The sequence below is a fragment of the Apteryx mantelli genome, chromosome 3 (assembly GCF_036417845.1).
Source record: "Apteryx mantelli isolate bAptMan1 chromosome 3, bAptMan1.hap1, whole genome shotgun sequence".
NCBI lineage: Eukaryota > Metazoa > Chordata > Aves > Apterygiformes > Apterygidae > Apteryx > Apteryx mantelli.
Genome location: NC_089980.1, coordinates 50,995,257 through 51,022,688, shown reverse-complemented (window position 1 = coordinate 51,022,688; position 27,432 = coordinate 50,995,257). Strand labels below are relative to the sequence as shown.

The window sequence follows — 27,432 nt, the reverse complement described above, 5'->3', positions numbered from 1 at the left end:
TGAGCTCCAAGTAGGACAATTATTACTCATACTGCAACTTAGGAAAAAGCTACCTTGCTTTTCTCTGTTACATTTGCTGAAGTGCCACAGCAGGTTCAATATACCCATGATTAGTATCAGACAAGGCTCCTGCTCCATGTACAGAAAAAAAAGATGTAAGAGGAAGATGCATAAAGCACTATATTGTAATATAAAACTTCTGATTCTCCCTTTTCACTGACCTTTTTTCATTGGTGCTTTGATTTGTATGATTGTCCTCACAACATAGCTGAGGGTTGCCACCAGGTAGCACCAAGATAATGGCTTGCAGAGCACACAGGGGCAGCTTTCTGGTGGCTTCTGGTTTTAACCACAACCCCAGTCATTGTGGACATCACTTTTTTTTCTGTAAAGCTCAGACTGAGGCCAACAAAACCCCAGGCAACTTTAAACATTCCTGCCTCTTTCCTAGTAACTCTGTGCACTGGGAGTGCTTGCAGATCAGAGAATCATAGGATAACTCAGGTTGGAAGGGGCCTCAGGAAATCTCTAGTCTAACCCATTCCTCAAAATAGGGTCAGCTCTGAGGTCAGCCCAGGGTGCTCAAGGCTTTATGCAGTCAGGTCTTGAAACTCTACAAGGATGGAGATGGTGCAACATCCCTGGGCAGTTCCACTGCTTGGCTGTCCTCAGGGTGAAAAGGCTTTTCCTTATATCCTGTCTGAACTTCTCTTGTTTCAGTTTATGCCTGTTGTCTCTCGTCCTTCCACCATGCATCGCCCCCAAGAGCCTGGCTCCATCATCTTAAAATCTCTTCATAGGTATTGGAAGGCTGCTATTAGGTTCCTCTGAAGGCTTTTCTTCTCCACGCTGACCAAGCCCAGCTCCCCCAGCCTCTTCTCACAGGGCAAGTGCTCCAGCCCCCAATCATCTTGGTGGCCCTCTGCTGAACTCACTCCAGTTTATAAATGTCTGTTTTGTACTGGGGAGCCCAACACTGGATGCACTATCTAGATGTGGTCTAACAAGCGCTGAGTCAAAGTAGATAATCACTTCTCTCACTCTGCTGGCTACACTCCTGTTAGTGCAGCCCAGGATGCTGTTGCCCTTCTTTGCTGCCAGGGCGCACTGTGGGCTCATGCCCAGCTCCCTGCCCAACATGACCTGGGGTCCTTTTCTGCAGAGCTGCCCCCAGGCAGTCAGGCCCCAGCCTATATTTTTGCACATGCTGCTTCCTTCCCAGGGGCAAGACTTCACACTTGTCCTTGTTGAATTTCATAAGGTTTACGTTGGCCCATTCATGTTGGTCCAGATTCTTCTGAACAGCAGCCCTGCCCTCCAGCCTACCAATTGGTCCCTCCCAGTTTGGTGTCATCTTCAAACTTGACAATAGTGCACTGTCAGCTTCTTCAGGTCATTGATAAAGATGTTAAATAGGACAGATCTCAGGATAGACCGCTGTGGTACTCCACTTGTTACTGGCCTCCAGACAGAGTACAACCCATTAACCACTATGATACGTTTTCAGAAAATTCAGAGTAAAAACATCCACCAACAAGTTAGGTACAGATGTAAAGATTTCAGTACTGTGACCACAACTGAACTGCCTGCAGGGCTTCAGATGAAGAATTTCTTCAATACTTCTCAGCTTACAAATATGGTTTCCTTTGGTAGCCCACAGACACTATCACTGAAACCAGTTTTAGTCCAAACAGTCCACTGGCTGAAGACCATCAGAGTCTAATGTCTCTTTAGTTCATCCCTATAGTGGCTTTACTTGGATGACATTTACTTTTGTCCCACTGTGTTTACTGTTGTCATCTATTTGCTGAGTGTCATCACTGGTGATAATAAAAATGATAGAGGAGGAGCTGAAAGTTACTTTCTTCTTTGGCCTGTCCCCTACTTTCTGAGACATAACTATTGGTCTTATTGGTTTGTCATTCCCTGTTGCTGGTTTCTCTTTCACAGCCCTTTGGAATCTCATCAGGCGAAAGCACAGGAGTTGCAAAAGGCATCGTCGAAACTGCAGAACAGAATACATAGAATCAAGTTAAAGTTACAACTTCTGATCACTATCATGTGTGATCCAGTGAAGACAGCGATACAGAAAATACCTAAAAATAACCAATTTCTGTATATCTCCAACTTGTTCTGAGTTATCCTCAGTGCTGTAATGAATGTGCTGGCTTTTTTTTTTAGTGAGTGATTTTTTTCCCCACACTGGAGAGTTCAATAGGGTCACCTGACCAGTAGAGGGCACTAAAATGCAATTTTAATATTTTATCAAGAGCAGGTTCTGCAATCTCCAAGGACAAGAGATTAGCCTCCAGAATGTGCCATAGTATTGTTGCTACCTTAAAGTATTAAAATATCACAAGTTTTATCTAGGAGGGGAAGAATATTCTCAGAACCACTTCATAGGAGGATGCAGAGGGAAGGAAGAAAGGGGGGAAAAAAAGAAAATGACTTTTTCTTCCATTAATATAACTCCAGGAGGTGGTATTTTAACAAAAGCATTGAATGTCATAGGTGTAAAATAAAATTTCAGAAGTGGGCAACACAGAACTAAAATGTTCCCTTTGAATAAGAATAAGGAAGGAATGGAAGTCTTTCAGCTAACTAGAAGTCACTTATGATACAGGCAGTTCTGTTCTACTTTGTGGTTCAGTAACGCAAGGTATTCAGTGACAGGTCTAACCAGTAGACAGAATAAAAATTCCAGCAGCAGAGCAGTGTTAAATGCTCCAATTACGGTCTGACATTCACAAAGCAAAGTACTCAAGTGTGAGGGTTAAAGGATGCACTCATTCAGTGGTTCTACGTCTGTGCATATCTAAAGTTCAGATATGATCCTTTGGGGAAATGTTCTGGTTTATAAGAAATAAATAATCGGTAGACTTCCTTCTCTTTTACTAACCCATAACAAGATAAGCCTGAAATGCTTGGAGAGCACTTCAAAAACAAACAAACAGGAAAAAAAAAACACTTTTACCTGAGAAGGTTGTAGAACACCTTTCTCAACAGTCTGCCATTTAGTGATTTTAAGGATTACTTTGTATTACCCCACATGGTCACTGTTTTTTCTAGCTATTATGCAAGAAGCTCTGGCATACCAGTTTGGACAAAGTAGGTTTTGTTATAGCAAATCAGTCCTACTCTGACAGGGGGGAGGCAGCAGATCCAGTTGGAAGGGGACCTAGAAAGTTACAGGATGATAGAGAAAGGTCATCTGATGCTAAGTGAAAACACAAGAGAATGGTCAAGTGGAGGCCTTGAAGATTTCAGAGATAACGTGGTACTTCTGAGTAGCACGAAGGTGAGAAAGCACAAGCATGCTGGAATAGGCTAGAGATAGAAGCATGATATTATAGGGAAGAACAGGCTTTAGGATTCCTTCTGAGGACAAAATAACCCAGAAGACAGGCAAAAATATTAATGTTTTGGTCTTCATCTGGAATAAGCGGTGAGTGAAAAGTACTTCATGATGCACCTCCAATAAGCATATTTAGCTGATCCATTCCTATCATGGGTATGGCTTTACTGACCTTGTGCCTGATACCAGTTCAATTTGCTTCTGGGTATCAGAACCTACAAAACCTTTTTCAGATTAAGCTAATCAGTCTGACATCTAGAGACAAAGTCAGAGCCACTATATCAAAATTACTCTGTTGAAAAATACACTTTTTGAATATGATCATTATCAAGGCCCTAATTGAGGTGCAGAGGCTCTGCAACCTCTTCCTTCCCCCTCCATCCCTGGGGTTTAGCTCCCCATATTCAGGGCCAGCTCTGATATGGCACAGCTGTATAACTGGATCAGGCTGCTGTGAAATGAGCTGCCTGAGAAAAAGCTGTGAGAAGGCATGCTGGTGGCCTCCTGCCTTCCCTCAGGACCAGCATTTAAGCTCAGACCCTTGTGCTTGGTCCTTGCCTGAGCTACGCTGCAACAATGCTTGTGCCTGGCCATGCACCCCACTGATCCGGACCCACTGACTTGGCTGCCTGGCTCAGCTCCAGTCCTGCCTTGTCACTACAGATGGTTGGCTGGTTCTGGCTGTTCCCTGATAATTGTAAACCAGTGTAGGAAGTCACAGAAAATTCCACTTCTATAATGACCTCAAAGGTAATGAAAATACAAGGAGATCCTTCTAGAAATCATTCATATTTCTTTATCCTTTCTCAAGTGATTCTATTATACTGACACTCCAGATTACTGCTACACAATCTTGGTTTCAGAGGTTTACAATATGCATGCTACATTTCCAATTAATGTTTTGTGTTATGGTGAAGCAATTTTAATGTCTAAATGAATTCACCAGTACAGCTGAACTGCATTTAGTGTTTGTCTTCATAGTACTAATGATTTACAGAAAGATGCACACTTTTCTAGCTTTCACATCTTTATTGACATGTTTTGCTCTGTAAACATTGAGATGAGCTGGTAACTACCATTAAATGAGCAGTCTACTTCTCATAAAGAAGACTACAAAAGTAAAACCTAAAAGAGATATTTATCTGTGAGAAAATTCTTAATTTTATGTAGTTTATCTCCAAAATACATTTTACTGTCAATCACATGAGATTCTAGCTTATAGTAAAATAAAGCTTTGAGAAATGTTATTGGTGCAGTATTTTTTTACCCAAAGTTGCAAATTCATTAAGATGGAAACGGTCCACAAGAATGCACCAAGGTTTTTAAAATGTTCATTTAAAAAAATTTAAATGACATTTTAAAAATACATTTAAGTTTTCTACTTTAAAATGAGTTTTTTAGTATTTTACACTTTAACATTTTTAAATTCACAAAAAGATACATGTCTGTCTCCATTTGAGATTAAACAAAATTTCAAAATGTCACTTTTCTTTTTAATCTTTCTTCGAGATGCCTACTGATTAGACACACACTTTTGCTTGCAATGTTCTTTCTTTTTCATGGCTGAGCTCCTGGGAGTTAACATATCAGGAATGCGTCTTCCCATAATCTTTCTAGGCTTAAGTAGAACTAGAGTATGTATACAACAGTTTCATTCCTTGCTGTTATTTCACCATACTGAAACATCCTACTTATATCTTTTCCTAGCAAAACCCTAGTCTTTCTGAAATCCTAAACAGGTTGTCTCCTATGTATTTTGTAAGCAAAACATACTTATTTCAAACACTATGCTGAGTTGTACAGTCCTCGTGTTGCCATAATGGAAAAATCAGAGGCAAGGTTTTATGGAAAACAGATGTAGGATAGTCTGAATTTCATCTGATGGACTTCTCCTGTAGTATGGGGGTGATTCAGATCAGATTTTCCAGTTGTAACCCACTTCACTGGTAAACTGTCAAAATTGGATGCTTAAAATTTCAACACTCTGTCCCCTCCTTTTCACATGAGTACTCATGCATATATTCAGACACCTAAAAGCCGATTTCTGATAGTGTAGTACTTTAACCACTGTATGGGATTTTAATTCTACTAAATCCTTCCCCTTTATCCTTGCTGTTCAAATAAAAAATCTGGGCATTACAGATTAAAGTAAATCAGATCTAAACTCCAAAACTGTGCCATAGGCACAGTTCAAATATAATTGTTCATTAAGAAAGTCTGTGATGTACCTACCTTTCTACTCATGAAGACGTAGATGACTGGATTATAAGCAGTGCTTGATTTGGCAAAGAAAGATGGGATGATAGCTACTGTTGGAGTTACAAGGTTGCCATAGCCGTATGTTACCAGCAGGGAGACCACTGCATAAGGCATCCAACAAATAAGGAATGTGAAAATCATTAAGAAACACATTTTAGCCACCTTCTTTTCATATTTTAGAAGTTTGATCACTTGAACAGTCTGAAAATCTTCTACACAGCGAAGCTGTACAAGAAAAGGAAAAAAAGGTAAAGTAAAAGCATCAAACAATTTTACATTTATTTGTAAACAACTAACTCCCTAACTTAGTTTTAGGCACAGAGACCATGCACCTTATTTTAAGAACCATAGTTCTTCTGAAAGCTTGTATCATGCTTCCCAAACTTTTATTGTGTATAGTAAATAACATAAAAATGTAATCTCAGGAGAAACAGAGAAGTAAATTCACTAGAAAACGGCCAATCCAATGGTGTATCAAAATATATTGCACTTTCATTCCAAGTATTTTAGAAAACTAATTTGCCCTTATCCATCAATATAAATAAGTTCAATCTATATCTAGTGGTCCCTATTTTCCCAATCTTTGTCTGAATGTGTAGACAATCTCGGAGATTTGTTTCTTCCCTCTAAAGATTGCTGATGACAATTTGATAAATACAGATTTCTCTGTATTGCTCTACCAATTAGTTTGTAACCCTGAAATTATGAAATCTTGGTTTGAAGCAGAATTCTGTGCAGCAGATTCCAAAATTCATCTGAGTGAATCTGATCAAATGGGAAAAGATGGGATGTGTATGTCAATGTTCTCCCTAATTGCTATCTGTTGTGCTGATACTGTTGACTACAAACTTAAATGGCTCCATCAGACTGATTATCCATAGGTTATGAAGCATTAACACTTTCTAAAACTTAAGATCTGGACTGAATTAGAACGGGTTGACTCAGGGTGGAAAACCGTTTTCACTGGACTTAATCTCCCTTTGGAAGAGTTTTACAGGGTTATTGTCTCAAGAGTGACATTCACAAAATACACACAGTATACAGAATAAATGCTTAACTATTCAGTGTCTTCCTATTGTTCTAAAAAACTGTAGACCTGACATTTTATATTATCACGATACTTTTCAGGTCGCATGAGGCATTTTTCATATTGCCTTTTTGCCACTGAAAAAAGTAGAATCACAGTGTGAATCACTACAGAATGAGTATGACCAAAATAATTTCTCCAAGGAACATCTTTCTCCTAGAGATACTGAAGTAAAAGTGAGTCACATAAATGGAAAACATGATATTGCATTAATAAAGATAACTAATTTGGGCTGAAATAGTAAGTAGTACCCGAGGGATTTTGATGTCCAATTTTCATCAAAAGTCAGTGGGAGCCAGCCAAGAAGCTCTTAGCCTTTCCAGATTAGTTCAAGGATATAATATCAGTACGATCTTTACAAGTCTGACTGTATTTACATTAGGCACTGTTTTTTGGCCTAACAGGCCAACTGATGACTGCTGTCGTGTCCATGGGGAAGCCTACATCTCAGCAAGGCAAACAGCAATGCCCCCCAGCTGAAATGGAGCCTGACTAAAGAGTTTTCTGTGTTCCTCTTTGCTCACATCACATCGGGGTGCTGTTAGATGCCACTGCTCAGATGTGAGAAAATCCTGCTTCTCAGGAAGGAGAGGAGTTCTTTTCCAGTGACAACTACAACCAGTTTTCTTTTTCCCCTGTTTTAAGGAAGGCTCTGCTCCCTGTTGAGCAGTGGGTAGGAGCAGCTCCCCAACCTGCCTTTTATCTGTGACTCACCTCCCAGGAAAACTACACAATAAATAGATCTTGGTAGCTCTACGTTGCTTCACCTCCAAGCCTACATCCTTTCTAGTGTTTCCAGACACAGATGAACATTAAAGGTTGAAAAGTTTGAACAGAAAGTGAGGGTGCAAATTTAGGCTCTGATCCACGCTTAATATACAACATTGGCCTATCTTGTGTCAACATTCAACGACTATTATGCATTTTATTTTTCACTGAAAATATTCATTAAGGGTAGTCTTTTACTTGCATCAACTTACCATCCTCACTGCATATAGAATATGGCCATAGCAATAGGCCATGATCCCAACAGGTGCTACTAGACAGCCAAGGAAGAAAAGGAGCACAAAGGAGGTATCATTGGGGTCTTTTGACTTCCAGTCCACTGAACAACCTAATCCATGAATTTCCAGTGTGTATCTGTTCCAGCCCAAAAGAGGTGCTCCAGTCCAGGCTAATGAATAGAGCCAGATATATGTGATAGCTCGCCAAGACCAAGAGAAGTCAATCACTTTTGCATGGACTACTCGAATGTAGCGCTCATAAGCAAGAACAGTGAAAGTCATAATTGAAACAATTCCTGCAAGGAAAATAAAGAAAATCAATTTAATAATTCACAAACATTGCAAATTGGACTGAAGTCCTCTTAATAACTTGTCAGCAGAGGAAACATCTCAAAATCAGCTAGTGCACATTATGAATCTAACATTGATGAGCTTCCCAGGTGACATCTCACTACTCACTAAGTACTAACTCAAACGGTACTACTAACTTCAGAACTACTCAGGGTAGGGTACTGGAATCTGACCCATGGTGTATGATGGCCAAAAAGTAGGACAAGAAAGAAGAACGACCCAGTTAATACTTCTTCCTAAACATAACTCAGTTAAGTGAGAGTTTGTGTTCCAAGGTTTTTTAAAGAAAAAGTTGCCATATAAAGATGAGATGGTTCACAATAACAAAATCTGTTAGGGAACCTAAGGGATTCAGAGTAAAGACTGAGGTGAAAGAAAGCCTTCAACAATTGAAAGTGCAGAAATGCACCTTTAATGAGAACACAACGACTAGTAGAATTCTGACTTCTCTTACAATTTACTGAAAGGTTTGTGCTCCAAATAACGACCTATAAAGCAACGTGTTATATTGCTGAACAAATCCCAGCCGGAAGAGATCGGCTTATTTTGACTGTCCTTTTTAATCTTGCTGCTACCATATAAATACCATAGTCTTCAATTCAATTATTTATGTATTTTCTTTCTTTCCTGTCTGTCTCAACCCCACTTCACACTTATTATTAATATGTCATGACAGAAATTTCAGGTTATTGTCAGCTCTCAGCACTGCCCTAGCCAGATACTTTTGTAATTTAATGAAGTCAAGGCGATTCTGTCTTAATTAGGATATAAGGATTTTGGTTTCAATGGTCTGTGAAAGTTAATGATCAAGAACTAATCTGCCCATCATGCATGTGTCAGTCAACTAAAATCTCTGCTATGATTCAGTAATCAAGCTTGTATACATTGTCTCTTAAACAACACATCCTAAATACAAATGGATTTATTTCTCAGCACTCTATGAGGTTATGCAAATATCTGTCTCTATATTAGTGTATATTATTTCTAATAAGAAGCATAGGTATTTTAGCATACATACATATGTTATTTCATTTCTTCAAGTAGATAAATATTTTTCATAACCTGCATTTCTACAGCTGTGAGAAGGTGAAACATGCAGATCTTACTGTTAAAAAGAAAATACCCATTATACCTGGCAGATACCTTCAAAGGATATCACAGATATTTGAAGCTCTGTTTCACTTTGAAAAAGGATAAGCATCAAGGAAGACAAATTAACAATACCATCCTCAAGCACCAGTAACAAGAATTTTAGGAAGACAACTGAGAATAACAAAATCTAGAGAATCACTTAACCTCAATACTTGAGTCTCTGTGTCAATGTATCCATCAGCAAAGCCAGTATATTATTAACAGAGTACTTCACAGGGGGATATGCTTTAAGATCACTGCAAGAATGTTGCTTCATCTGGCAAGTATTAGAAGAGCATCTTCTTTGAAGGTGATGAGTTTATAAAGCTTTCTTGATTAATTTTATTGAACAGAAAGATTTCTCACTCTGAAGGACAAAGTGCCACGTTGTTGTCATGGCTCTTTGAAATGAAACAATGAACTTTTTTTTAATACGTACATTTTTGGCATCTGTTATCTTTAAAAGTTCATCACAAAGAGAAGTGGATATTGCTAGATATGCAGAAAGTAAGGCATACTGTTTTCACTATGAGTTTTGTATAGTTTACTCTTTTTGTGGATAAGTCACTGCTGTAAGACTTTCTTTTTCATGGCCTGAGGGAGAAACTGGACTAGCAAATATGGGCTTGAGGGTTTCCAAAAGACTTGAGGGTTTTTTTATACCAAGCCGACAGGAAGCCCTTCATGGCAGCATCCTTTTTAAGGACCTAATATGCTGAAATTACATTGAAGAGCTTGGATCTAAGCAAGATCTTAGCAGGAAAGAGAAGAGGATTACAGAATTATATATATAATATTCTATGCTGTTATACTAGCTCATCTAAATGTTTTGTGCAATCGAATGCAATCTACTTCCTGAACACTGGGTAAGTCAAGAAATTTACCTCTTGTTTCTCTGTACACACAAACAAGTGATTACAAAATTTTACTTGATGGGTACTAAAGTCATCCACAGACGTGTTTATGGGGCATATTCACATCACTCAGTTCTAGGCTCAGTTTGCTTACGTAGTGCACTGAGGCTTTGTGATCAGTGGAGAGAAAGAAGAGCTCCTCAGCAAAGTGGTCAAAATTCCTATATTAATCCCTTGCTCTTATCACCCTCTGGATAATTCTTTCTTTCCTACCAGAAGCCCAGGGAGACTAACTGGATAAATAAGGTTCTACAGTTGTATTTAAAGAATAACATCTCCATGTACTCTTAGTATTTCCCATCTATTTTTTACATGAGTATGGAGTTCTGGCTGTACAAAATAATCAAAAGCACACATGCTTGGTTGAATAGTCTGAAAGTACAGGTGTGCAGAAGCCATAGTTTACTGAGCCGTTGGCATTCTCAGGAAAGTCAGTGAGAGCACGGTACCTCTAAATATTGGCACTTACGCACTGATAGATCAGTTTTAGACCAAGCCCCTTGCAGTCTGAAACAAACACTCTTAAATGAGATACTTGAGTTTTCTACTTGAATCATAAAAGGGACCTTGGTCAGCCTGTTGGGCAGTTCGTATTGAAATGCAAATACTTGTTCTGTCGGAAATCAGGAAATGCCTGGTAGCAAGCAGGCATGAGGCAAGAAATGCAGGTCACAGATCGCATATTACGCTGAATTCCTCTCTTAGATGTAGGATCTCTGCTGTAACTAGGTTGTAGCTATACGAGGAGAGGTTGAAGTAGTTAACTGTAGAAATACAGAAGTTTGAAACAACACGCATTTGCAGGATGATACAAAATGTGTCTTTGTGGGGGTGTCCAAAAAAGCCCCTTACGTGCTGTGGAGCCATGGCTGCCTGCCTATTTGTGGTAGACAGCACGCAGAAGTACCTGTAAGAACAGGAATAATGAGATCTGTCCTAGGGGAGTGAGTTTTAACATACATATTAGAAAGATAAAGCCCACAACTCCTGGGGGAAAAAAAAAACATCAATTCTGGTGGAGGGTGCTGTAGATAGCGCTGTTCAGGAGTCATTTGGGTTTTGCTGTTCTTGTTATTTCTGTGATGAGTTACATTACAGATGAGTTTGTAAGAAAACAAACTTTCAGTGTGTTCAAAGGGCAGAAGCTACCTTGAGAGCGTGCATTGTATCTAAGTAAATGAGTTTTTAAACAGAAAAAAAAGCAGCTTTTAACTCTCAGGTGAGGGATACCAATAAACTAGTTCCACCGAATGAGCTGAACTGAACTACAGGCAGCCTCTCTCAACAGTAAGACACTGCTGAGTGGAACAAAAACAGCCACAGGGACAACTTCTGGGTAATATCATGAGCATTTCAGAAGCAATTTAACTCACAGGAACCTTTTTACAATTGTATTGCCTTTTTGCTCTCCCCCTTTTTAATGTTACAAAAAAGATATTCTTTTAACTTCACTGAAAATTTTCCATTTTTCATTAAGAGCAGTAGATGAACAGGGGTGGGTGGGTGTCAGCACAACTTAAAATAAACAAGTAAACATAATTAGGAGCAGCTGCCATCTGGAAGGCCAAAATGAAAAACTGTGAGTTAGCCACTGCCCACCTCAGCTAGTGGAACTTAAAGGAGAAAGAGCACAGTTATAAACAGAATTCAGAGTAATACATAAGGCACGTTTTGAACATGATTATCTTCTTTACCTTCTTAATATTAAGCTTATGCAATGTTTGCTATATTTGTAATATAAATCACATCAGACTGGAGAAGATTATAAATGTACGAAACACTATTGTACTCACATCAAATGCACACAACTTCATTACACTTGTAAAGTTGCTTGCCCATATTTTTGTATAAAAATACTATAGAGTAACTCTTTTGTGACCTAAGTTAAATAGCGATTACTCTATAAGGATCTATTTGTTCTTTTTTTAGAACTGTTCCAATGTACTTCATGTTAATAAGTTAATTAGTCTATTTTCACTAGAGAAGAGAAATAAAGCTTACAAAAATCTGTATAAAACACAATTTATTTTGTTTTTGCCATTTAAAGTCTATGCAATTTTAAGTGTAGGCCTGTGATTTCAAGTTTTCAAATATTATTACCACAAGCTCTTTAATTCTTCAAAATACAAGCAGCTGTACAACTCACAGTTACACCACAAACTGGGGAGTTCTTGCTTTTGATAGGAATAATGACTAATTCTTGGCAATAGTTTTCCAGCTTGTAAACATTTCAAATATTTATTTTACAGCTAACTCTAAAGCATAAATAATGCTCAGTGGGTACAATTTTGAAAAGTATCAAAACTATTTTGGAGCTTATGTTCCACTCAAAGCCAGTGAAGCATAAGGTCCGAACTGTTTTGCGTTTTTGCATTTTGTGAGTTTTTTCCTTATTATTAAATAGGACTTCAGTACAGGTAAGGGCAAGAGTAGAATGGAAAAAAATTTAAAGTTTTCACCATCTTGCATTTTTTCCCATTCTGCATCAATATGGAACCAAAACATGCTCAATGTCATTAACACAAACTTTGAGAAAGAGAGAGCCTAGAAAAGCTCATGTAACTCTAGAATAGCCTTGTGGATAGACCATTAAAGTGGATATCAACTGAAGGTCTTATCTGTGACTGATCTTAAGCAAAGACTGGAAATCTTGTATCTTATTTGACTGTCCTAACTATTGGGAATGTCAGCTATTCTGCATGTGCAACTTCTTCTCAAATGAGGAAATTATAATTAAATTGAAGAGGGTAAGGGAAAATCCACACATTTTGGTAAGTGAAATTAATACAATCGGAAATTAGCTCTGATGTCAAGGGAAGGTTTCAAGCACCTGCTATGGTATATTCAACATTCTAGAAAGAAAGCACTGCCGAGACTTCTACAGCTCTTGATTATGATTAACAAATGAGAAAGTTGTATTTCCCTTTGAGATTTTAAGTTACTGTTAAGTTACTGTTGAGATTTTAAATTACTGACTTCTTTTTCATGCTTTTTCAGGCCACTTGGGAGGAATACAGGAACGTTGTCAGAGCATGCAGGGATGCGACGAGGAAGGCTAAGGCCCATTTGGAATCAAATCTGGCAAGAGATGTCAAGGACAACAAGAAGGGCTTCTTCAAATACATCAGCAGCAAGAAGAAGACTAGGGAAAATGTGGGGCCTTTGCTGAATGGGGTGGGTGCCCTGGTGACGAAGGATGCAGAGAAGGCAGAGTTACTGAATGCCTTCTTTGCTTGAGTCTTTACTGCTCAGGCCAGCCCTCAGGAACCCCAAACCCTGGAGGCAAGAGAGAAAGTCTGGAGAAAGGAAGACTTTCCCTTGGTGGAGGAGGATCAGGTTAGAGATCATTTAAAGCAAACTTGACACCCACAAATCCATGGGCCCGGATGGGATGCACCCACGAGTGCTGAGGGAGCTGGCGGATGTCATTGCTAAGCCACTCTCCATCATCTTTGAAAGGTCATGGAGAACAGGAGAGGTGCCTGAGGACTGGAAGAAAGCCAATGTCACCCCAGTCTTCAAAAAGGGCAAGAAGGAGGACCCAGGGAGCTACAGGCCAGTCAGCCTCACCTCCATCCCTGGAAAGGTGATGGAGCAGCTCATCCTGGAGGCCATCTCCAAGCATGTGGAGGACAAGAAAGTGATCAGGAGTAGTCAGCATGGCTTCACCAAGGGCAAATCATGCTTAACCAACCTGATAGCCTTCTATGATGGAATGACTGGCTGGGCAGATGAGGGGAGAGCCGTGGATGTTGTCTACCTTGACTTCAGCAAGGTTTTTGACACTGTCTCCCATAACATCCTCAGAGACAAGCTCAGGAAGTGTGGGTTAGATGAGTGGACAGTGAGGTGGACTGAGAACTAGCTGAATGGCAGAGCTCAGAGAGTTGTGATCAGCGGTGCAGAGTCTAGTTGGAGGCCTGTAGCTAGTGGTATCCCCCAGGGGTCAGTCCTGGGTCCAGTCTTGTTCAACTTCTTCATCAATGACCTGGATGAAGGCACAGAGTGCACCCTCAGCAGGTTTGCTGACGATACAAAACTGGGAGGAGTGGCTGATACGCCAGAGGGCTGTGCTGCCATTCGGAGAGACCTGGACAGGCTGGAGAGGTGGGCGGAGAGGAACCGCATGAAGTTCAACAAAGGCAAGTGCAGGGTCCTGCACCTAGGGAGGACTAACCCCATGCACCAGTACAGGTTGGGGGTTGACCCGCTGGAAAGCAGCTCTGCGGAGAAGGACCTGGGAGTGCTGGTGGACACCAAGTTAAGCATGAGGCAGCAATGTGCCCTTGTGGCCAAAAAGGCCAATGGTATCCTGGGGTGCATCAGGAAGAGTGTTGCCAGCAGGTCGAGGGAGGTGATCCTCCTCCTTTACTCAGCCCTCGTGAGGCCACATCTGGAGTACTGCATCCAGTTCTGGGCTCCTCAGTACAAGAGGGATGTGGAGCTACTGGAGCAAGTCCAGCAAAGGGCTACAAAGATGATTAGGGGACTGGAGCATCTCTCTTATGAGGAAAGGCTGAGAGAGCTGGGACTGTTTAGCCTAGAGAAGAGAAGGCTGAGAGGAGATCTTATTAATGTGTACAAGTATCTGAAGGGAGGGTGTCAAGAGGATGGGACCAGACTCTTTTCAGTGGTGCCCAGCAACAGGACGCGAGGAAATGGGCACAAACTGAAACACAGACAGTTCCATCTGAACGTGAGGAAAAACTTCTTCACTGTGAGGGTGACAGAGCACTGGAAGAGGTTGCCCAGAGGGGTTGTGGAGTCTCCTTCTCTGGAGATATTCAAAACCCGCCTGGATGCGATGCTGTGCAACGTGCTCTAGGTGACCCTCCTTGAGCAGGGGGGTTGGACTAGATAACCTCCAGAAGTCCCTTCCAACCTCAACCGTTCTGTAATTCTGTAATCTAGGATCCTATTAATCTACTCTATTAACCTATTAATGCAAAGAATAAGATAACCGGAAAATATGACATCTAAAGATGCAGCTAAAGAGTAATTGCTAATTCTGCATATATACAAAAAAAGTCATAGCTTTTGTCAAATAGACCAGAGTTTTTCTCAAGAACTGTCTAGTTGTATAGTTCAAAGGGTTCAGTAAGAAGTCATTCATTTTGAAAGAGCTCACAAATGGATTCAAGCTCTCACTTTATTAAGGGAGCTGCTTCCAATGAATTCCTGTCCAAAACAGACATACTCGCAGAGGTCTACAAGTCAGTCTGTAATCAGACAGCATGCTTTCCATCTTTAGAGAAAACAATTTTTCAATCAATAGCTATCAATTAATCTTGCAATGTACACACTTAAGAGTTTGCCCTTGAATACAGAGCTGTTAAATCAAAATAATTTCTATAAATGTTAATCCTCTCTTCTTTTTTTTCTGCGAGATAATTAACTGAAGTGTAAAAGTGGTTTCAGATATACAGTTAAAACTTGAAACAAATATATAACTCTTCTGAAGATTCTGAAATGGCAATTTTTAAAACGTTGTCTGAAAGAGTTATCTTGCATCCTAAGAGGTCATTCTTTATGGCCAGTTCACAGTTCTGTATCTTTGCCCAATATTACCACTAAATCCTTATGTCAGGAAGGATGGATGGAGGGGATGGAAGGTCACAGCTAAGAAGCTTAAATACAGGATTGTGTATGAAGCAATGAAAGACATTTGTTATTTGTAGTTCAGAGAAACCTGCTAAATTCATTGCAAAGAGAAATGAAGTACCTCTGAAATATGATGCTGAACTAACTAGTGGAACCATCAAATAACTATACACATGCTGGATCTAATGGGAAATCCACCCTGGGCATTAAAGATCCTCTGCTTTTTTTGTGGTCATTAAACCTTCTTGGCATAACCCCTATTTAAAAACAGTTAAGGATAATATAATTAATTGTTAATTGTAGCCACCTTGATTTTTAAACAGAATGCAAACCTCCACAAGGATCACAATCTAGTTTAGATGCTGTTTGAATTTTTAAGTTAGAGAAAAATTGGCATAGCCTGCTATATCTGGAAGCCAAAACAAAACACTTAAAAGCAGCACCACTTACTTTACCCAGCAGTTTATAAACAAATCCTACTATTGTCTCCTCATTAATTCAATTCTAGGCAAATTTGAGCAGTAGTGGTATGGTATTAATTACTCTACTTCCAGTCACAGTTGCATATTCAGATCCAAGCATTACAGGGAGACTTGAAAGTTTGCTTCTACTGTAAAACTTATAATGAATTCAGGATGGCTAATCTCAGTTAGCTAATTCATATTAAAATAGAAGCGAGGACAAGGTTTCAATTTGTATTATCAGCTTGAATTCCATACTACAGAGAAGCCAAGGGCTGAAAAAAACTTGTTAACAGGAGTTAAAACATAACCTCCTCATTATGGATCTCACAGAGCAAAACATAGTATTTTTTGTAGTAGGGATTACTTAATACTAATACTGATAGGGATACTTAATATTGATTCCTTTGTGTTGAATACAGCTGTGGTGTCAATCTTCAAAAAGATCTCAGTTCTTGAATACTAAAGAACAAGGTTGGAGGTAAAGGTTTGTTCTTTATCTGCTCATATGCTGAAACACAGAGACTGGTAATCATGTAACTGGTGACACTGTGGATACTATTCCTAGTACTGATGGTCTCATGTTATGAAATTAAGCAAATTATGAGCCTTCATATCCTGTGAGGTTGAGGTCTTCTGATTTTCTGAGGAGGAGGGTAGGGATGTTTAAGTGTTCTCCTCGACATTATCTCTTTATGAATGGCTGCATGCAGCAGGTATTTAACTTTGTGGTGGCTAATCATCACCTTTTCATAGATTCTTTTGCATATGTGATAACATAGTGTGGATCATCTCTTTGCAATGCTAGATCCTGGGCATTTCATATGTCAAGTAAACAGAATATTCTTCAGCTATGTAGTGTGCCTCTTCTGATGCTATAATTTCCTCATAAGCACTGAGCTGGCAGTTTCTGAGTGGAACAATACCTCTGTTGAGCAGCAGGAGTTGACAATTGACTCCTAAAATTTTGAGATAGTACTGCAGATAAAAAGGAACCTTAGACTTGGAGTACCTCAAACTAGACAAAAAAAAATCATAAAAAGTGAATTTGTCAGATTCTCAAAGATTCTCCAGAGTCTGTTCTCAGAGCTGTCCCTGTCCTGTTTCCACACTTCAACATATGTAGCCTGGCTCGTCTTCTGAATTCCCCATCTTCTGTGTTTCTTTTCCATCCTGCTGCCTATGAACACATTCTTTCATATTACACATTTTGCAGGGGAAGGATGACATGGAAATACATGGCAGTAGGAAATGTACATCTGCTAATTTTCTTCTTTGCATGCTCAGAAATCAAATTGGAAGGCAAATCTAGGATCAAAAGGGTCTTAAGTCACAGTTTTTTCCGTGTTTTGTCCTGCTGTTAAAAATGCAAGAATACAGCCCATTTGGCCAAGGATAAAGAATCCCCAAAGCATCTACATAATAATACATATGCTGATTGACACATCTCTATCACAACTCTATCACTATGCCTAAATGCCACTTTCTGGTGCCAGTCCTTTCAATAAATCCATCTATTACAGCCTCTATGAAGTAACCATGAATCTTTGGTTTCAAGCGATTTTAAGGTAAACAGAGGCTTCTACCTTCCTCCCTTCTTCCACCATCAAAATACATAGATTTTTGGGTCAGGTTTGGTTGGCTGGTGAACAGCAGGTTAGAACAACCATACTCAGGGACTAGAGTTAAGCTGAGTCTTGATGGAGATTTGCCAAGGACCTTCTATAAGCACAGAGATGTGAGGTTTCTTGTGCTGTCCCCAGAGAAATGCAGTGCTTTGTATAATGCCAGACTTTGGTTGGGAACAACAGTGGCAGTTCTAACCTGCAAAAAACCTGCCTGCTTTAGCCAGTAGGTATGCACATCATCTGTGTTCTTGGGCTGCTTCCAAAAACCTTATATATGGTTTCGGTATGTGAATGACTCCATTCATCTTCCAGGTATGATTCAGTCTTGTGTGGCTTAGGGCAGAGGAAAGCACATTTTGCATATTTTTTGTTTTTTTCTGTAAGCAGCTTTTTTAGAAATGATATAAATTTCACCCTGAATGAGTTGCATGTTTTAATATGATGAAATATGTGCAGCTTTTAAAAATACCAGTTACAGAAATCCATTATGGTTATTTTCTGGGTATTAGCCTCTGGTACGACAAACTATATTTTTCTATCCATAAATGTGAGGCAAATAAGGGAATTCATTACTTTGACTCTCTTAGCAAAAATACGCATTTCAAAAGAATTTTTTGGTATTTTATCTGAAATGAATTTTGCTAAGCTTAAAGCTATTTATTCTTGAGATCCATGTATTTTGATTCAAGAATAAGGCCCAAAGTTTTGAGGCCTGCTTTAACCTATTACCAGATCAAAGACTTCCAAACTCCCTTTGAAAGACTTGATTGCTCCGTGTTTACAGATAATGCTCATCTGATCTATAGGTTTTCATCTCAGAGAATCTTTTTTTTCAAGAGTACTGATTATAAATGCTCTTCAGGCTTCCACTGTTTAGGAAATACAGATGATAATTTTAGCTCTGATTTAAGCCTTGGCAATTATGCTGGCATGAATGGGGTCATTCCCAATTAAACTGTGTAGGTCAAGTGTACCAAAATAAAAAATGTCTTCTGTTTGAGCCTGTAGCATACAATATCTATGTTGCGGTTCTTTCTCTCCCCCTGCTGACAACCACTCAATATTAGAGAAGAACGGATAACTATTATTTGATGAAGAAATTTCTTAATTTTTTTAACAGAAAGATCTCATTTTTGTCATTTTTATTACTTTCCTATTGAAATACTTTAATTGGGGTAGGTTTGATTACGTCTCATGTGTGGCACTATTTCTTCTGTACCTTGTGTTTTTTCAGAGAAGTCACGAGTGTTGATATATCATGAAATACTTCCAGCTACACAATGTAGGTCAACAGGGAGGACAGCACAAGACACATCTGAACCGCAGTGTATTGTCCCATTCAATACGTGTACATTCTGACTTTATAATCCCTAATTAGAACAACATATTGCAAAGCCTTCAGAACACTGTTAGTTTTCAACCAGTCCTAACAATAACAACTACAATTGTTTCTGTCCTCTCTATGCAATATATAACTTAGTTGGCTTCTATCTGCCACACTGTCCCCAAAATGTGGCTTATAATTTGGACAGGTGAAGATATGAGATATGTTTTCCTGAAGACTGAATATCTCTACAGAGAAACTGCAACATAGTGTAGCAAATAGGATTCAACTCTGAGACAGACCAAGATTTCCACCAAAGGGCATATAATTCTTTATATCAATTGATCCTTGACCTGTGTCCAAGTGCTGTAACAGTATTTTGCATATCTAATCACAGAGGGGGAAAGAACCTCTTCTGCAATCCCTCATCGCCTCCCTCCACATTTGAAAAGCTAAGTAAAAAACATTTAGTAGAAGCAACTTCTTGTCAATGGCAAAAGAACAAGGTGCCACTATACTCTGTTTTATATTACCTTAGTAATATATAACCAGTCCATTTGAATTCAGCAATGAAGGGTTATAATATACTTAAGACGACAGCTATGTATCACTTCTAATTTTGCAACAAATTTTAGCATCTGCAGCCAAATCTAGAGAGGTGAAAATCACTTTTACTAGACACAACAAACTTTAAATATATAAACACTGTTCTACTCTAAAGCTACATAGGATTAAGTATCTCTTACAAGTTCAACCCTGCAAGTGATTAATTCATTTCAAATAAATTGCTAAAGCTGAAAGCATACTGACTGAGTCTCCTGCTCTCTGTAAGACAAGATCCTAAAACTGTCTGATGGGTAACCTTATCAAATGCTCTTAGTGAGATTAAACCAATGTATATAACATACACTTGTAGTGCAAGAGGATGGTATAGGGCATCATTCTTTCACAGTGTGTGGAAAAGAGCTTTAGATGAAGTAGCTAATAATTATATACGGTTAAATGTTTGGGGAGGGGGGGTTCCTAGACTGTAACTGAAGCCAGTACCACAGAATAATCTTTGGCAACTAATACTTACTTTAGCATTGTTGGGAAAAATTCAGCTTGTTTAAAAACAAGAACAACAAAAAACACCTCTGTGAATTTTTTCCCCTCAGCACTGAATGAACCTCTTCCGTTGCAAACAGATGCTCTATCAGTTGTGCACTCCAAAGCTTTCTACAGGAAATTAAAGTCTGTAAAACAGCCTAAAAATTCTCCCTTTCTCCAGTTCATACTACTGGAAGGAGTCTCAGGTCTCTGGATCTTAACATTTACTAGGTAGTTCATCAAGATCTAGCTGTTGCATACAGATTGTGACTTGTTCAAAAGTGTCATTATACTTGTGATCAATTTGACATTAACAGTTGGTGTAGTTTATTTACCTCTACAAGAACAGCTTACAGTTAAGAAAGACAGAGGTCTCTAATCACAGTTTAGTAATGCCATTCCTTCAATCACAAACAATTAAGGTTCAATAATGTAAAGCCTACCCCAGACTACACCCTTTCTAGGCAACCTCTTGTCAAGAGATGGCCTCAGATGTACAATTTTGGCTCCTCTTCTTCAAGACCATTCCTGTTATCAACCACTTCTTCATTCCTTTTATCCCTTGCTTAATTAAGTGTATCAAAAAACATTAGGAGAACACAACTGGCAGATGGTAGAATTGCCATTACTTGTGGCTGAAGTGATTTATGCTTAAAGGGTACGGGGGTCAGATGAACTTACTTCTGAACCCTTGGGACCTATTCCCATATACAGAAGGCATTAAAGCAGACAGCTACGGATCTGCCTATGGATGGTCAAGGACACATGCTTCTTTTGCACATGTCAAACTCTGTGACAGTCACTGTAATTTAAAAATCTTGTTCCTCTGTGAAAAGCTAGCAGATGCACATATGGGTTATTATGTTCTGAGCCTGTAGTCCGTCAAACAAATCCTTGTTTCAGATAAGTTTATCTCTCTCTTTCTCTCTTATCTTTAACTGTTAATAAAGATAGTTGGGTGTGTTTAGCTGTCAGGCATCTTCTCTAGCACTTGTAACCAAAATCTATGCTCCAAGTGATAGACAGAAAACCTTCCAGGTATAAGTTGTATTACTAAATCAGATAAAGGGATCACACAGTTATCTTTATTACCTGCAGCCAGATCAACTACTACAGACAGGAAAAGAGGTACAACCTGTTACATAAAGAATGGGTGGCAGGCTCAGAGGGACCAATACAGAGTCGACCTCACAGCTCCATGGAAATGTAACCCCAAAGCTTAAATACCTCTTAACTGAAGTAATTATTTTATTCCATCAGGATAGAGCACCTATTAGTCCACTGAGTTCTGGTATTTATTCATTAAATTAGAGGGGGGTTACAGTCCAAGACACACAACAATATCATAGAAACGTAAACATTTGTCAGTAGTCACTAAGTCCATGCTGTTTTCCCCATGCTAGTATATGATGTGCTGAGAATGGCTTTGTAATGGCATATAGAAGCTCTTTCCATAGCCTCTGTTGTGAAAACATACGCATCTAAACTATATCTGACTTCAAAATCCAATCGGAAAAAGAAAATTGGGATTATTACTTGTGTGACAAGGATAAATATTCAACAGTCTAAATGGTTATACACTTTTGCATTCTAGCAGGCAGACTATCTCCACTCTGTCCCAATGCCTGTGTATTTTAAAGACTAAATGCAAAATTTTTAAGTCTCAGAGAAAACAGCCAGCAGTAGTATGAACAGTAAGTCCTGAGGAGTACAACTTTGAGAATTTACTCAAAACTTCTGAGAACTTTTGAGAACAATTGTTGAGAATTTACTCTGATTAAAAATAAAAATCAAATTTGTTTAAAGCAGCTTTTATCAGGTGTCCCAAACTTGCTCACCATCAGTGAAAACTGCAGCTTAAATCACTACAAAGCTATCTTGGCCAAGAGTGAAGTGCTCAGAAGATATCAAGGATGAATATAATTCCACTGTTTAAAATGGTCTCCATCCATCTTTCACATGCAGGCAGTCTGAGTTCATGACAGGAATATATTTGTGAACTAAAGCAGTGGAACAGATCTGGGAGAGGGTCTGCAACTCAGTAGGAAATCAAGTTCTTGGCATAAGCTGCAGTGCAGGCACAAAGCAGGGTGGTGCTTTTCAACCTCATACACCTCAAAATCAGAAGATTTGCTCTGATATCTCATTTTTATGTCAACTCAGGACAAAGGTTAACAACTGAGGAAGGTAGCTGATGTTGTACACTGGGGCTTGGGGGTTGTTCTTCTATTAAAAAGTGCATTGGGATCATCATACTTGAACTCAAAGTTGAACAGCCTTCAGTGCTGAAGGGCCAGTACTGAAAGGCCACAGAGCAATGTCCGAGTTCATACTCAAGAATGTAATTATATAGCTGTAACTAAACAAGTTTTGGTCATTCAGTACAAAATGAGTTGGACTGAGTCTGATTCCAGCCGACAAATATCCACAGTAGTAAATGCTAGGATTCAACAGACTCCACATCCATGGCAACAGAACTACGCCCACTTTATTCTAGAAATATCTTTATTAGGTTACTGTGTTATACTGAGAGACTGAGGTCTGCACAGCTGTACCTATTCTGCAGGGTTAATGAGGAGCTTACTTTCAAGAGATGTCCATTTTGTATTTCTTCTGATTGCTGAATGCATTTTTTATTCCCCAAAGTTCTCAAAGGATAAGTGAGAGCTACGAGTTAAGAGTCACTACCAAGCAACGTGCATATGAGACTTCATTACACAGTCCATATTTTTTCTGCCCGAGATTGCTGACATCAGCTTTTATAATATAAGAGAAGTGTATTTGTGAATATAATATCTGATTACTCTGAATAAAATCTCAATCAGTGGTCTCTTACCCCCATCCCCCTCTCAAAAAAAAAAAAGAAAAAAACCCACTGAGGTCACTGGTCTCTTCATAGACATTAAAAAATCAAAATAGAAACCAACGTGGCAATGGCCCAGACGGCAAAGAGCAAGTATGATGCTGTCTGCAGGCCACTATTTTTTCCAGTACCAGTGTGCCCTGGCAGGGAAATACTTATCCTCACATGCAGAAAAAAGAACAATCTTTTTATTTCCTATTGAGAATGTGGAAACAACAGTCTGTGCAAAAGGAAAGCTTAAAAATTAGAAGTAACTTTATTAGGTTAGCTTCAAACTATAATATCCAAGTGAAATATTTTCAATTACTTTCTGTAGCAGCTGAACAAAGTAAATTCAGGCATCAGATATTCCTGAACAGTAGGGTGGTTTATTTGAACCTCTACATCCATGTGACATCCTGTACATACAAACACGTACTCTTCTAGTACCTCATGGAAAATTCTTCCCACTGAAACATACTGTGGAATAGGAAAATAATGGCAGCAAGAATCTGAGGATGCAATTTTGCGAACCAGTGATGCTATCTGGAGATTGGACCATTTCACAGATAAGGCTCATGAATTGCCTACATTTCTTTGGAAATAAATTATATTTAATAAAGAGATGCAGAAAAGTGTCAACACTGAACATATCTACAATGACTAAGTATGCAGCACACCCAAAGCAAGAAATGAAAATTGTGTGTGATCATGCATTTTGCTTGCCAATTTATATCTCATTGTTTCCATTTGTTTCATCTTTGGAACATGATAAAAGATGATTATAGTCTGTTTTTCACATGACCCCTACTGTGCATCATATTTTTTGACCCCATATATAAAACACCTTCTTCAAAGAAGGTATCTTCAAATCATAACATATAAGGGAAAACAGGAGCAGAACCACACCTAGAAAAAACTTCTCCTATGTAAGCTTAATGTTCAACTGTCCAGAAGAATCTGGGTGCAAGACAGATGTTGGCAGATGCTTGAGTTTCTTAAGTATTTGACATGTCTGACTGACACAGACAGTGTTATGTTAGATCACTTCTCTAGTACTGCAGACACTAGGAAATTAGAGAACTGTGCACCATAAATGCAATACCAAACCTTGCACAAAAGTCTAAATGTATCCTGCATCCACCATGCCTTCCAAGACCCAAGATTTTTGCTGCACCATCCAGCAGCAGCCAAATCTATCATGAGGAACCATGCACCTTTCTACCAGCGGCCCAAAAGCATATTATAGTGCCACGTAAAACAAAAATGATGCAGGAAAGCTGCAAAGCTTACAAAGGTCTTACCTTAAATTACCTTAGCAGAGACAACTTCTAGAGTACACACATTGTTTGCATGTGCACAGTGATCCATTTGTCTCTAATTTATAAGCCTGTGCCAGAAAAAAAGATCTGATACAAACTTTAAGTTTGGTTATTGACCTGCCAAACACTTACTTTCACCATTAAAATCATAATAACATTTTTACAACATGATTTGTCATTAAAAATATATCTATATTCGCTTCAACAGACTGCATGCATATAGCTGGACTGCATACGGTTCTTTTGCAGACTTCTGTAAAGGGTATGTAAGAATTTCAGAAGAGCAAACATTAAAGATTTTGTAGTTTTTTAAAAGTGGAAACAGTGGAAGCACTCCTGCATTGCTTAAAAAAAAAAAAAAAAAAAATCACAAGACACAGTGGTTTCCTAAATGTCAGCTGTGAAACTGTCGTGCCTGAAAGCTAATACTTGAATTTCATTTATGGATAAAGAAATTCACGATACTTCCACGTTTTGGATGACTTTCTCGGTAGAAATCTGACTGCTTACGGCAGGAGTGCTCTCCTGCAGCAAGAGCAATGCAGCCTCCCCACTCATCAGACTCAGAAATCTACGTTCCACGATGAGGGGCACTTTTGATCGTACAACTGAAGTAGTACGGATTCCTTATCCATAGGTTTTAGCATTTCCTTATATCAAATACGATCTTTTATGCTTATGAAATCTGTACAATACTCAATAAACCCAGGAGCCCCTTTAAAAAAACGCTCCTGTGTTTTCCCAGGTAAATTTACTGTTTGCTCCGGCTGGTTTCCGCAGCACTGTTGATTTGCTTACGAGAAGTCTGTCATGGGGCGCTACGCGGGAGCACCCCGCCACCGAGGCGGCTCGTTGCCGGGCCGCGCGGCCGTTACGTGGCCGTTACCCCGCCGCCTCCCCACGGCGCCGCGGCGGGAAGCGCCTCCTCCCCCGCAAGGACCCCAAGCACCAGGACCCCTAAGAGGGAGGGCGAGTAGCAGAAACGAGGTTGAAGCTCTCCGGACGGCGGAGGACTCGTTGATAAAGGGAAGAATCTAGCGGGGCGAGGTCGCGAGGGACACGGCGGCGGCGGTGGGCCTGAGGGGACGGGGCGGCTTGGGGGGGGGGGGGGACAGGGTGTGGGACTCCGGGAAAAGGGGGCGAGGAGGCTGCGGGGAGCGCAGAGGAGGGACCTAACGGGAAGCGGTTGGCTGAGAGGGGACAGGAAGGGAAGGGAGAGCCACCCTGGGGGCCGCGCCCCCGGCACCCACCGAAGAGGCTGTTGCTGAAGCCGTCCCAGACGCAGCCGGCCGCGTCCCACACCCAGCGGCTCCTCAGGCAGGACATGAAGGTGAGGCTCACGCCGAAGACGGACACCAGCAGGTCGCTGAGGCTGATGTTGACGAGGAAGAGGTTGGTGGGCGTGCGGAGCCGCTTGAACTTGTAGTAGAGCACGAGCACCAGCAAGTTGTTGCACAAGCCCAGCATGCCGATGGTGGCGATGAGCAGCGCCAGCAGCTCGTAGGTGCTGGCGCTGAAGAGGGGCCGCTCGCCCGGCGCCTCCTGCTCGGCCGCCGCGGGCTCCAGGCGGCTTGTCGTGCCCGTGCTGTTCCCGGAGTGCATGGCTCACGGCTCGCCGCTCCTAGCCTGGCGGCGTCCGGCCGGAGCGGGGCTAAGCCTCTCCCCTCGCTCCTAACCCCATCGCAGCCCGCGGAGGAGGACGGGAGGAGGAGCCGCCCGCCTCCTTCCCGCCCAGGGAGGGCGCGCCGCGGGCGGCTTCGCCCCCGTCTCCGCTGAGGTGCTTCCTTGTCCTGCCGGACACTCCGGCCGTTTATGCCGCTGGGGAAAACCCTTCGAGTGCTTTTTCACCGCCACCCAACGCCTGCGTGATTGCTGCATGGCCCCTTCTCAAAAAATACCTCAACTTGCCCTGTCGCTCCCTGTGGTGAACAGCCGGGTCGTGTTCGGGATGTGTCTCTCCGTGGCTGTCTTCTCGTCCTTAAAATCCTCGGTGTGTTTTGGCTCGGTGAAGCTGCCTTCATCAGCATTTCCAGCCAGGTAGCCCCGTTCAGGGCAGGCGTCCGTTGTGCCGTGCTTCAGGAAGGGATAGAAACTGCTAAATCAATAGTTAGCCTTTTTCGTCCTGGCAATGAAAGCTCTTGCTTTGGAGCTAGTTTCTTCTAAGATTGATTTTTATATTTTGGGGGGGGGGGGGGTTGTTTGTTTTGTTTTGTTTTTTCCAGTGAATTTGAGAGAGTAGTTACCAGTCTTGCACATGTTTAGAGGAGCAGCCTTTTTTCTTCCAAAGGAGTAAGGTGTTTCCCTACAGTGCTCTGAGGTGACTCTTTTTGTTTCATCCTCACAAAACAACTGGCAGCATCCAGTCCCAGGTAAATTTGCGGTGCAAGTGAACACTTTTTTTGTCAGACAAGGAGCAAATAAGTCATGTCAGACACTAAAGCTCACACTATGAAGTCATCTATGTTTACACCTTTGTCTCCAGTACATGGAATGGTACAGGGACATGCAAGCTGGCTCTGCACAGCTCTAGCTGGTGTTAGTCAGGATGTTGCACTGATCCTTGGCTGTGCCGGGGTAGCTGTACTGTCTCCAAACCTAACCTGTCCCTGAATATATGCCCGTGATTTTTGCATAGCATGGCTTTGGGCCTGATACACCTTGCCATGCCACCCATGAATCTTCCTCACAGGAAGACCTCTAGTTTTTGTTCTTAGAATGCATGCCCAGGCAGGTAGCAGTTTGGAGGGTGCACAGAGGACACTGTACATGCCGATGTGTGACAGCCTTCACAGGGGCCAAGTAAAACCACTCTCAGTTTAGGTCTTCTCTTAGGTAAGGTGAAAAAATTATTTCAGGTATGTCAGCTATGGAAGCAGCAGAATTTTCTTGAAAATGTCGCCTGTCAAACAAACAATACCTGGGATTTTTTTCATCTTTTAATATAAAGAGTGGAATGAAGAGGGCTGGTCTAAAAGTGTGATTCCTTGTGGACTGAGAATGGAAACATGGGTAGTTAAACCTGTTTTGATGTTTTTCAAAATACATATCTGTATACAAATTATGG

At 40.5% G+C, this 27,432-nt stretch overlaps 1 protein-coding gene across 1 annotated transcript; it reads right to left on the bottom strand.

Moving 5' to 3' along the window:
- Positions 1 to 1,516: 1,516 nt before the first annotated feature.
- Positions 1,517 to 26,144, bottom strand: OPN3 (opsin 3). The gene is made up of 4 exons (XM_013943810.2): positions 25,619 to 26,144; positions 7,682 to 8,001; positions 5,588 to 5,839; positions 1,517 to 2,005 (listed from the first exon to the last, which is right to left on the bottom strand). Exons 1-4 carry the CDS (start codon positions 25,968 to 25,970, stop codon positions 1,742 to 1,744), a joined length of 1,188 nt encoding a protein of 395 aa, XP_013799264.1. The 5' UTR covers positions 25,971 to 26,144; the 3' UTR covers positions 1,517 to 1,741.
- Between the last annotated feature and the right edge of the window lie 1,288 nt (positions 26,145 to 27,432).

What these genes read in the sequence shown, in the direction of transcription:
- OPN3 (XM_013943810.2), bottom strand. Translation starts at nt 25,970, where the DNA reads ATGCACTCCGGGAACAGCACGGGCACGACAAGCCGCCTGGAGCCCGCG. An exon ending in TTCTATATGCAGTGAGGATG is followed by an intron (nt 5,840 to 7,681) that starts GTAAGTTGATGC and finishes TTTCTTGTACAG; the next exon opens with CTTCGCTGTGTAGAAGATTT. An exon ending in ACGTCTTCATGAGTAGAAAG is followed by an intron (nt 2,006 to 5,587) that starts GTAGGTACATCA and finishes TCTGTTCTGCAG; the next exon opens with TTTCGACGATGCCTTTTGCA.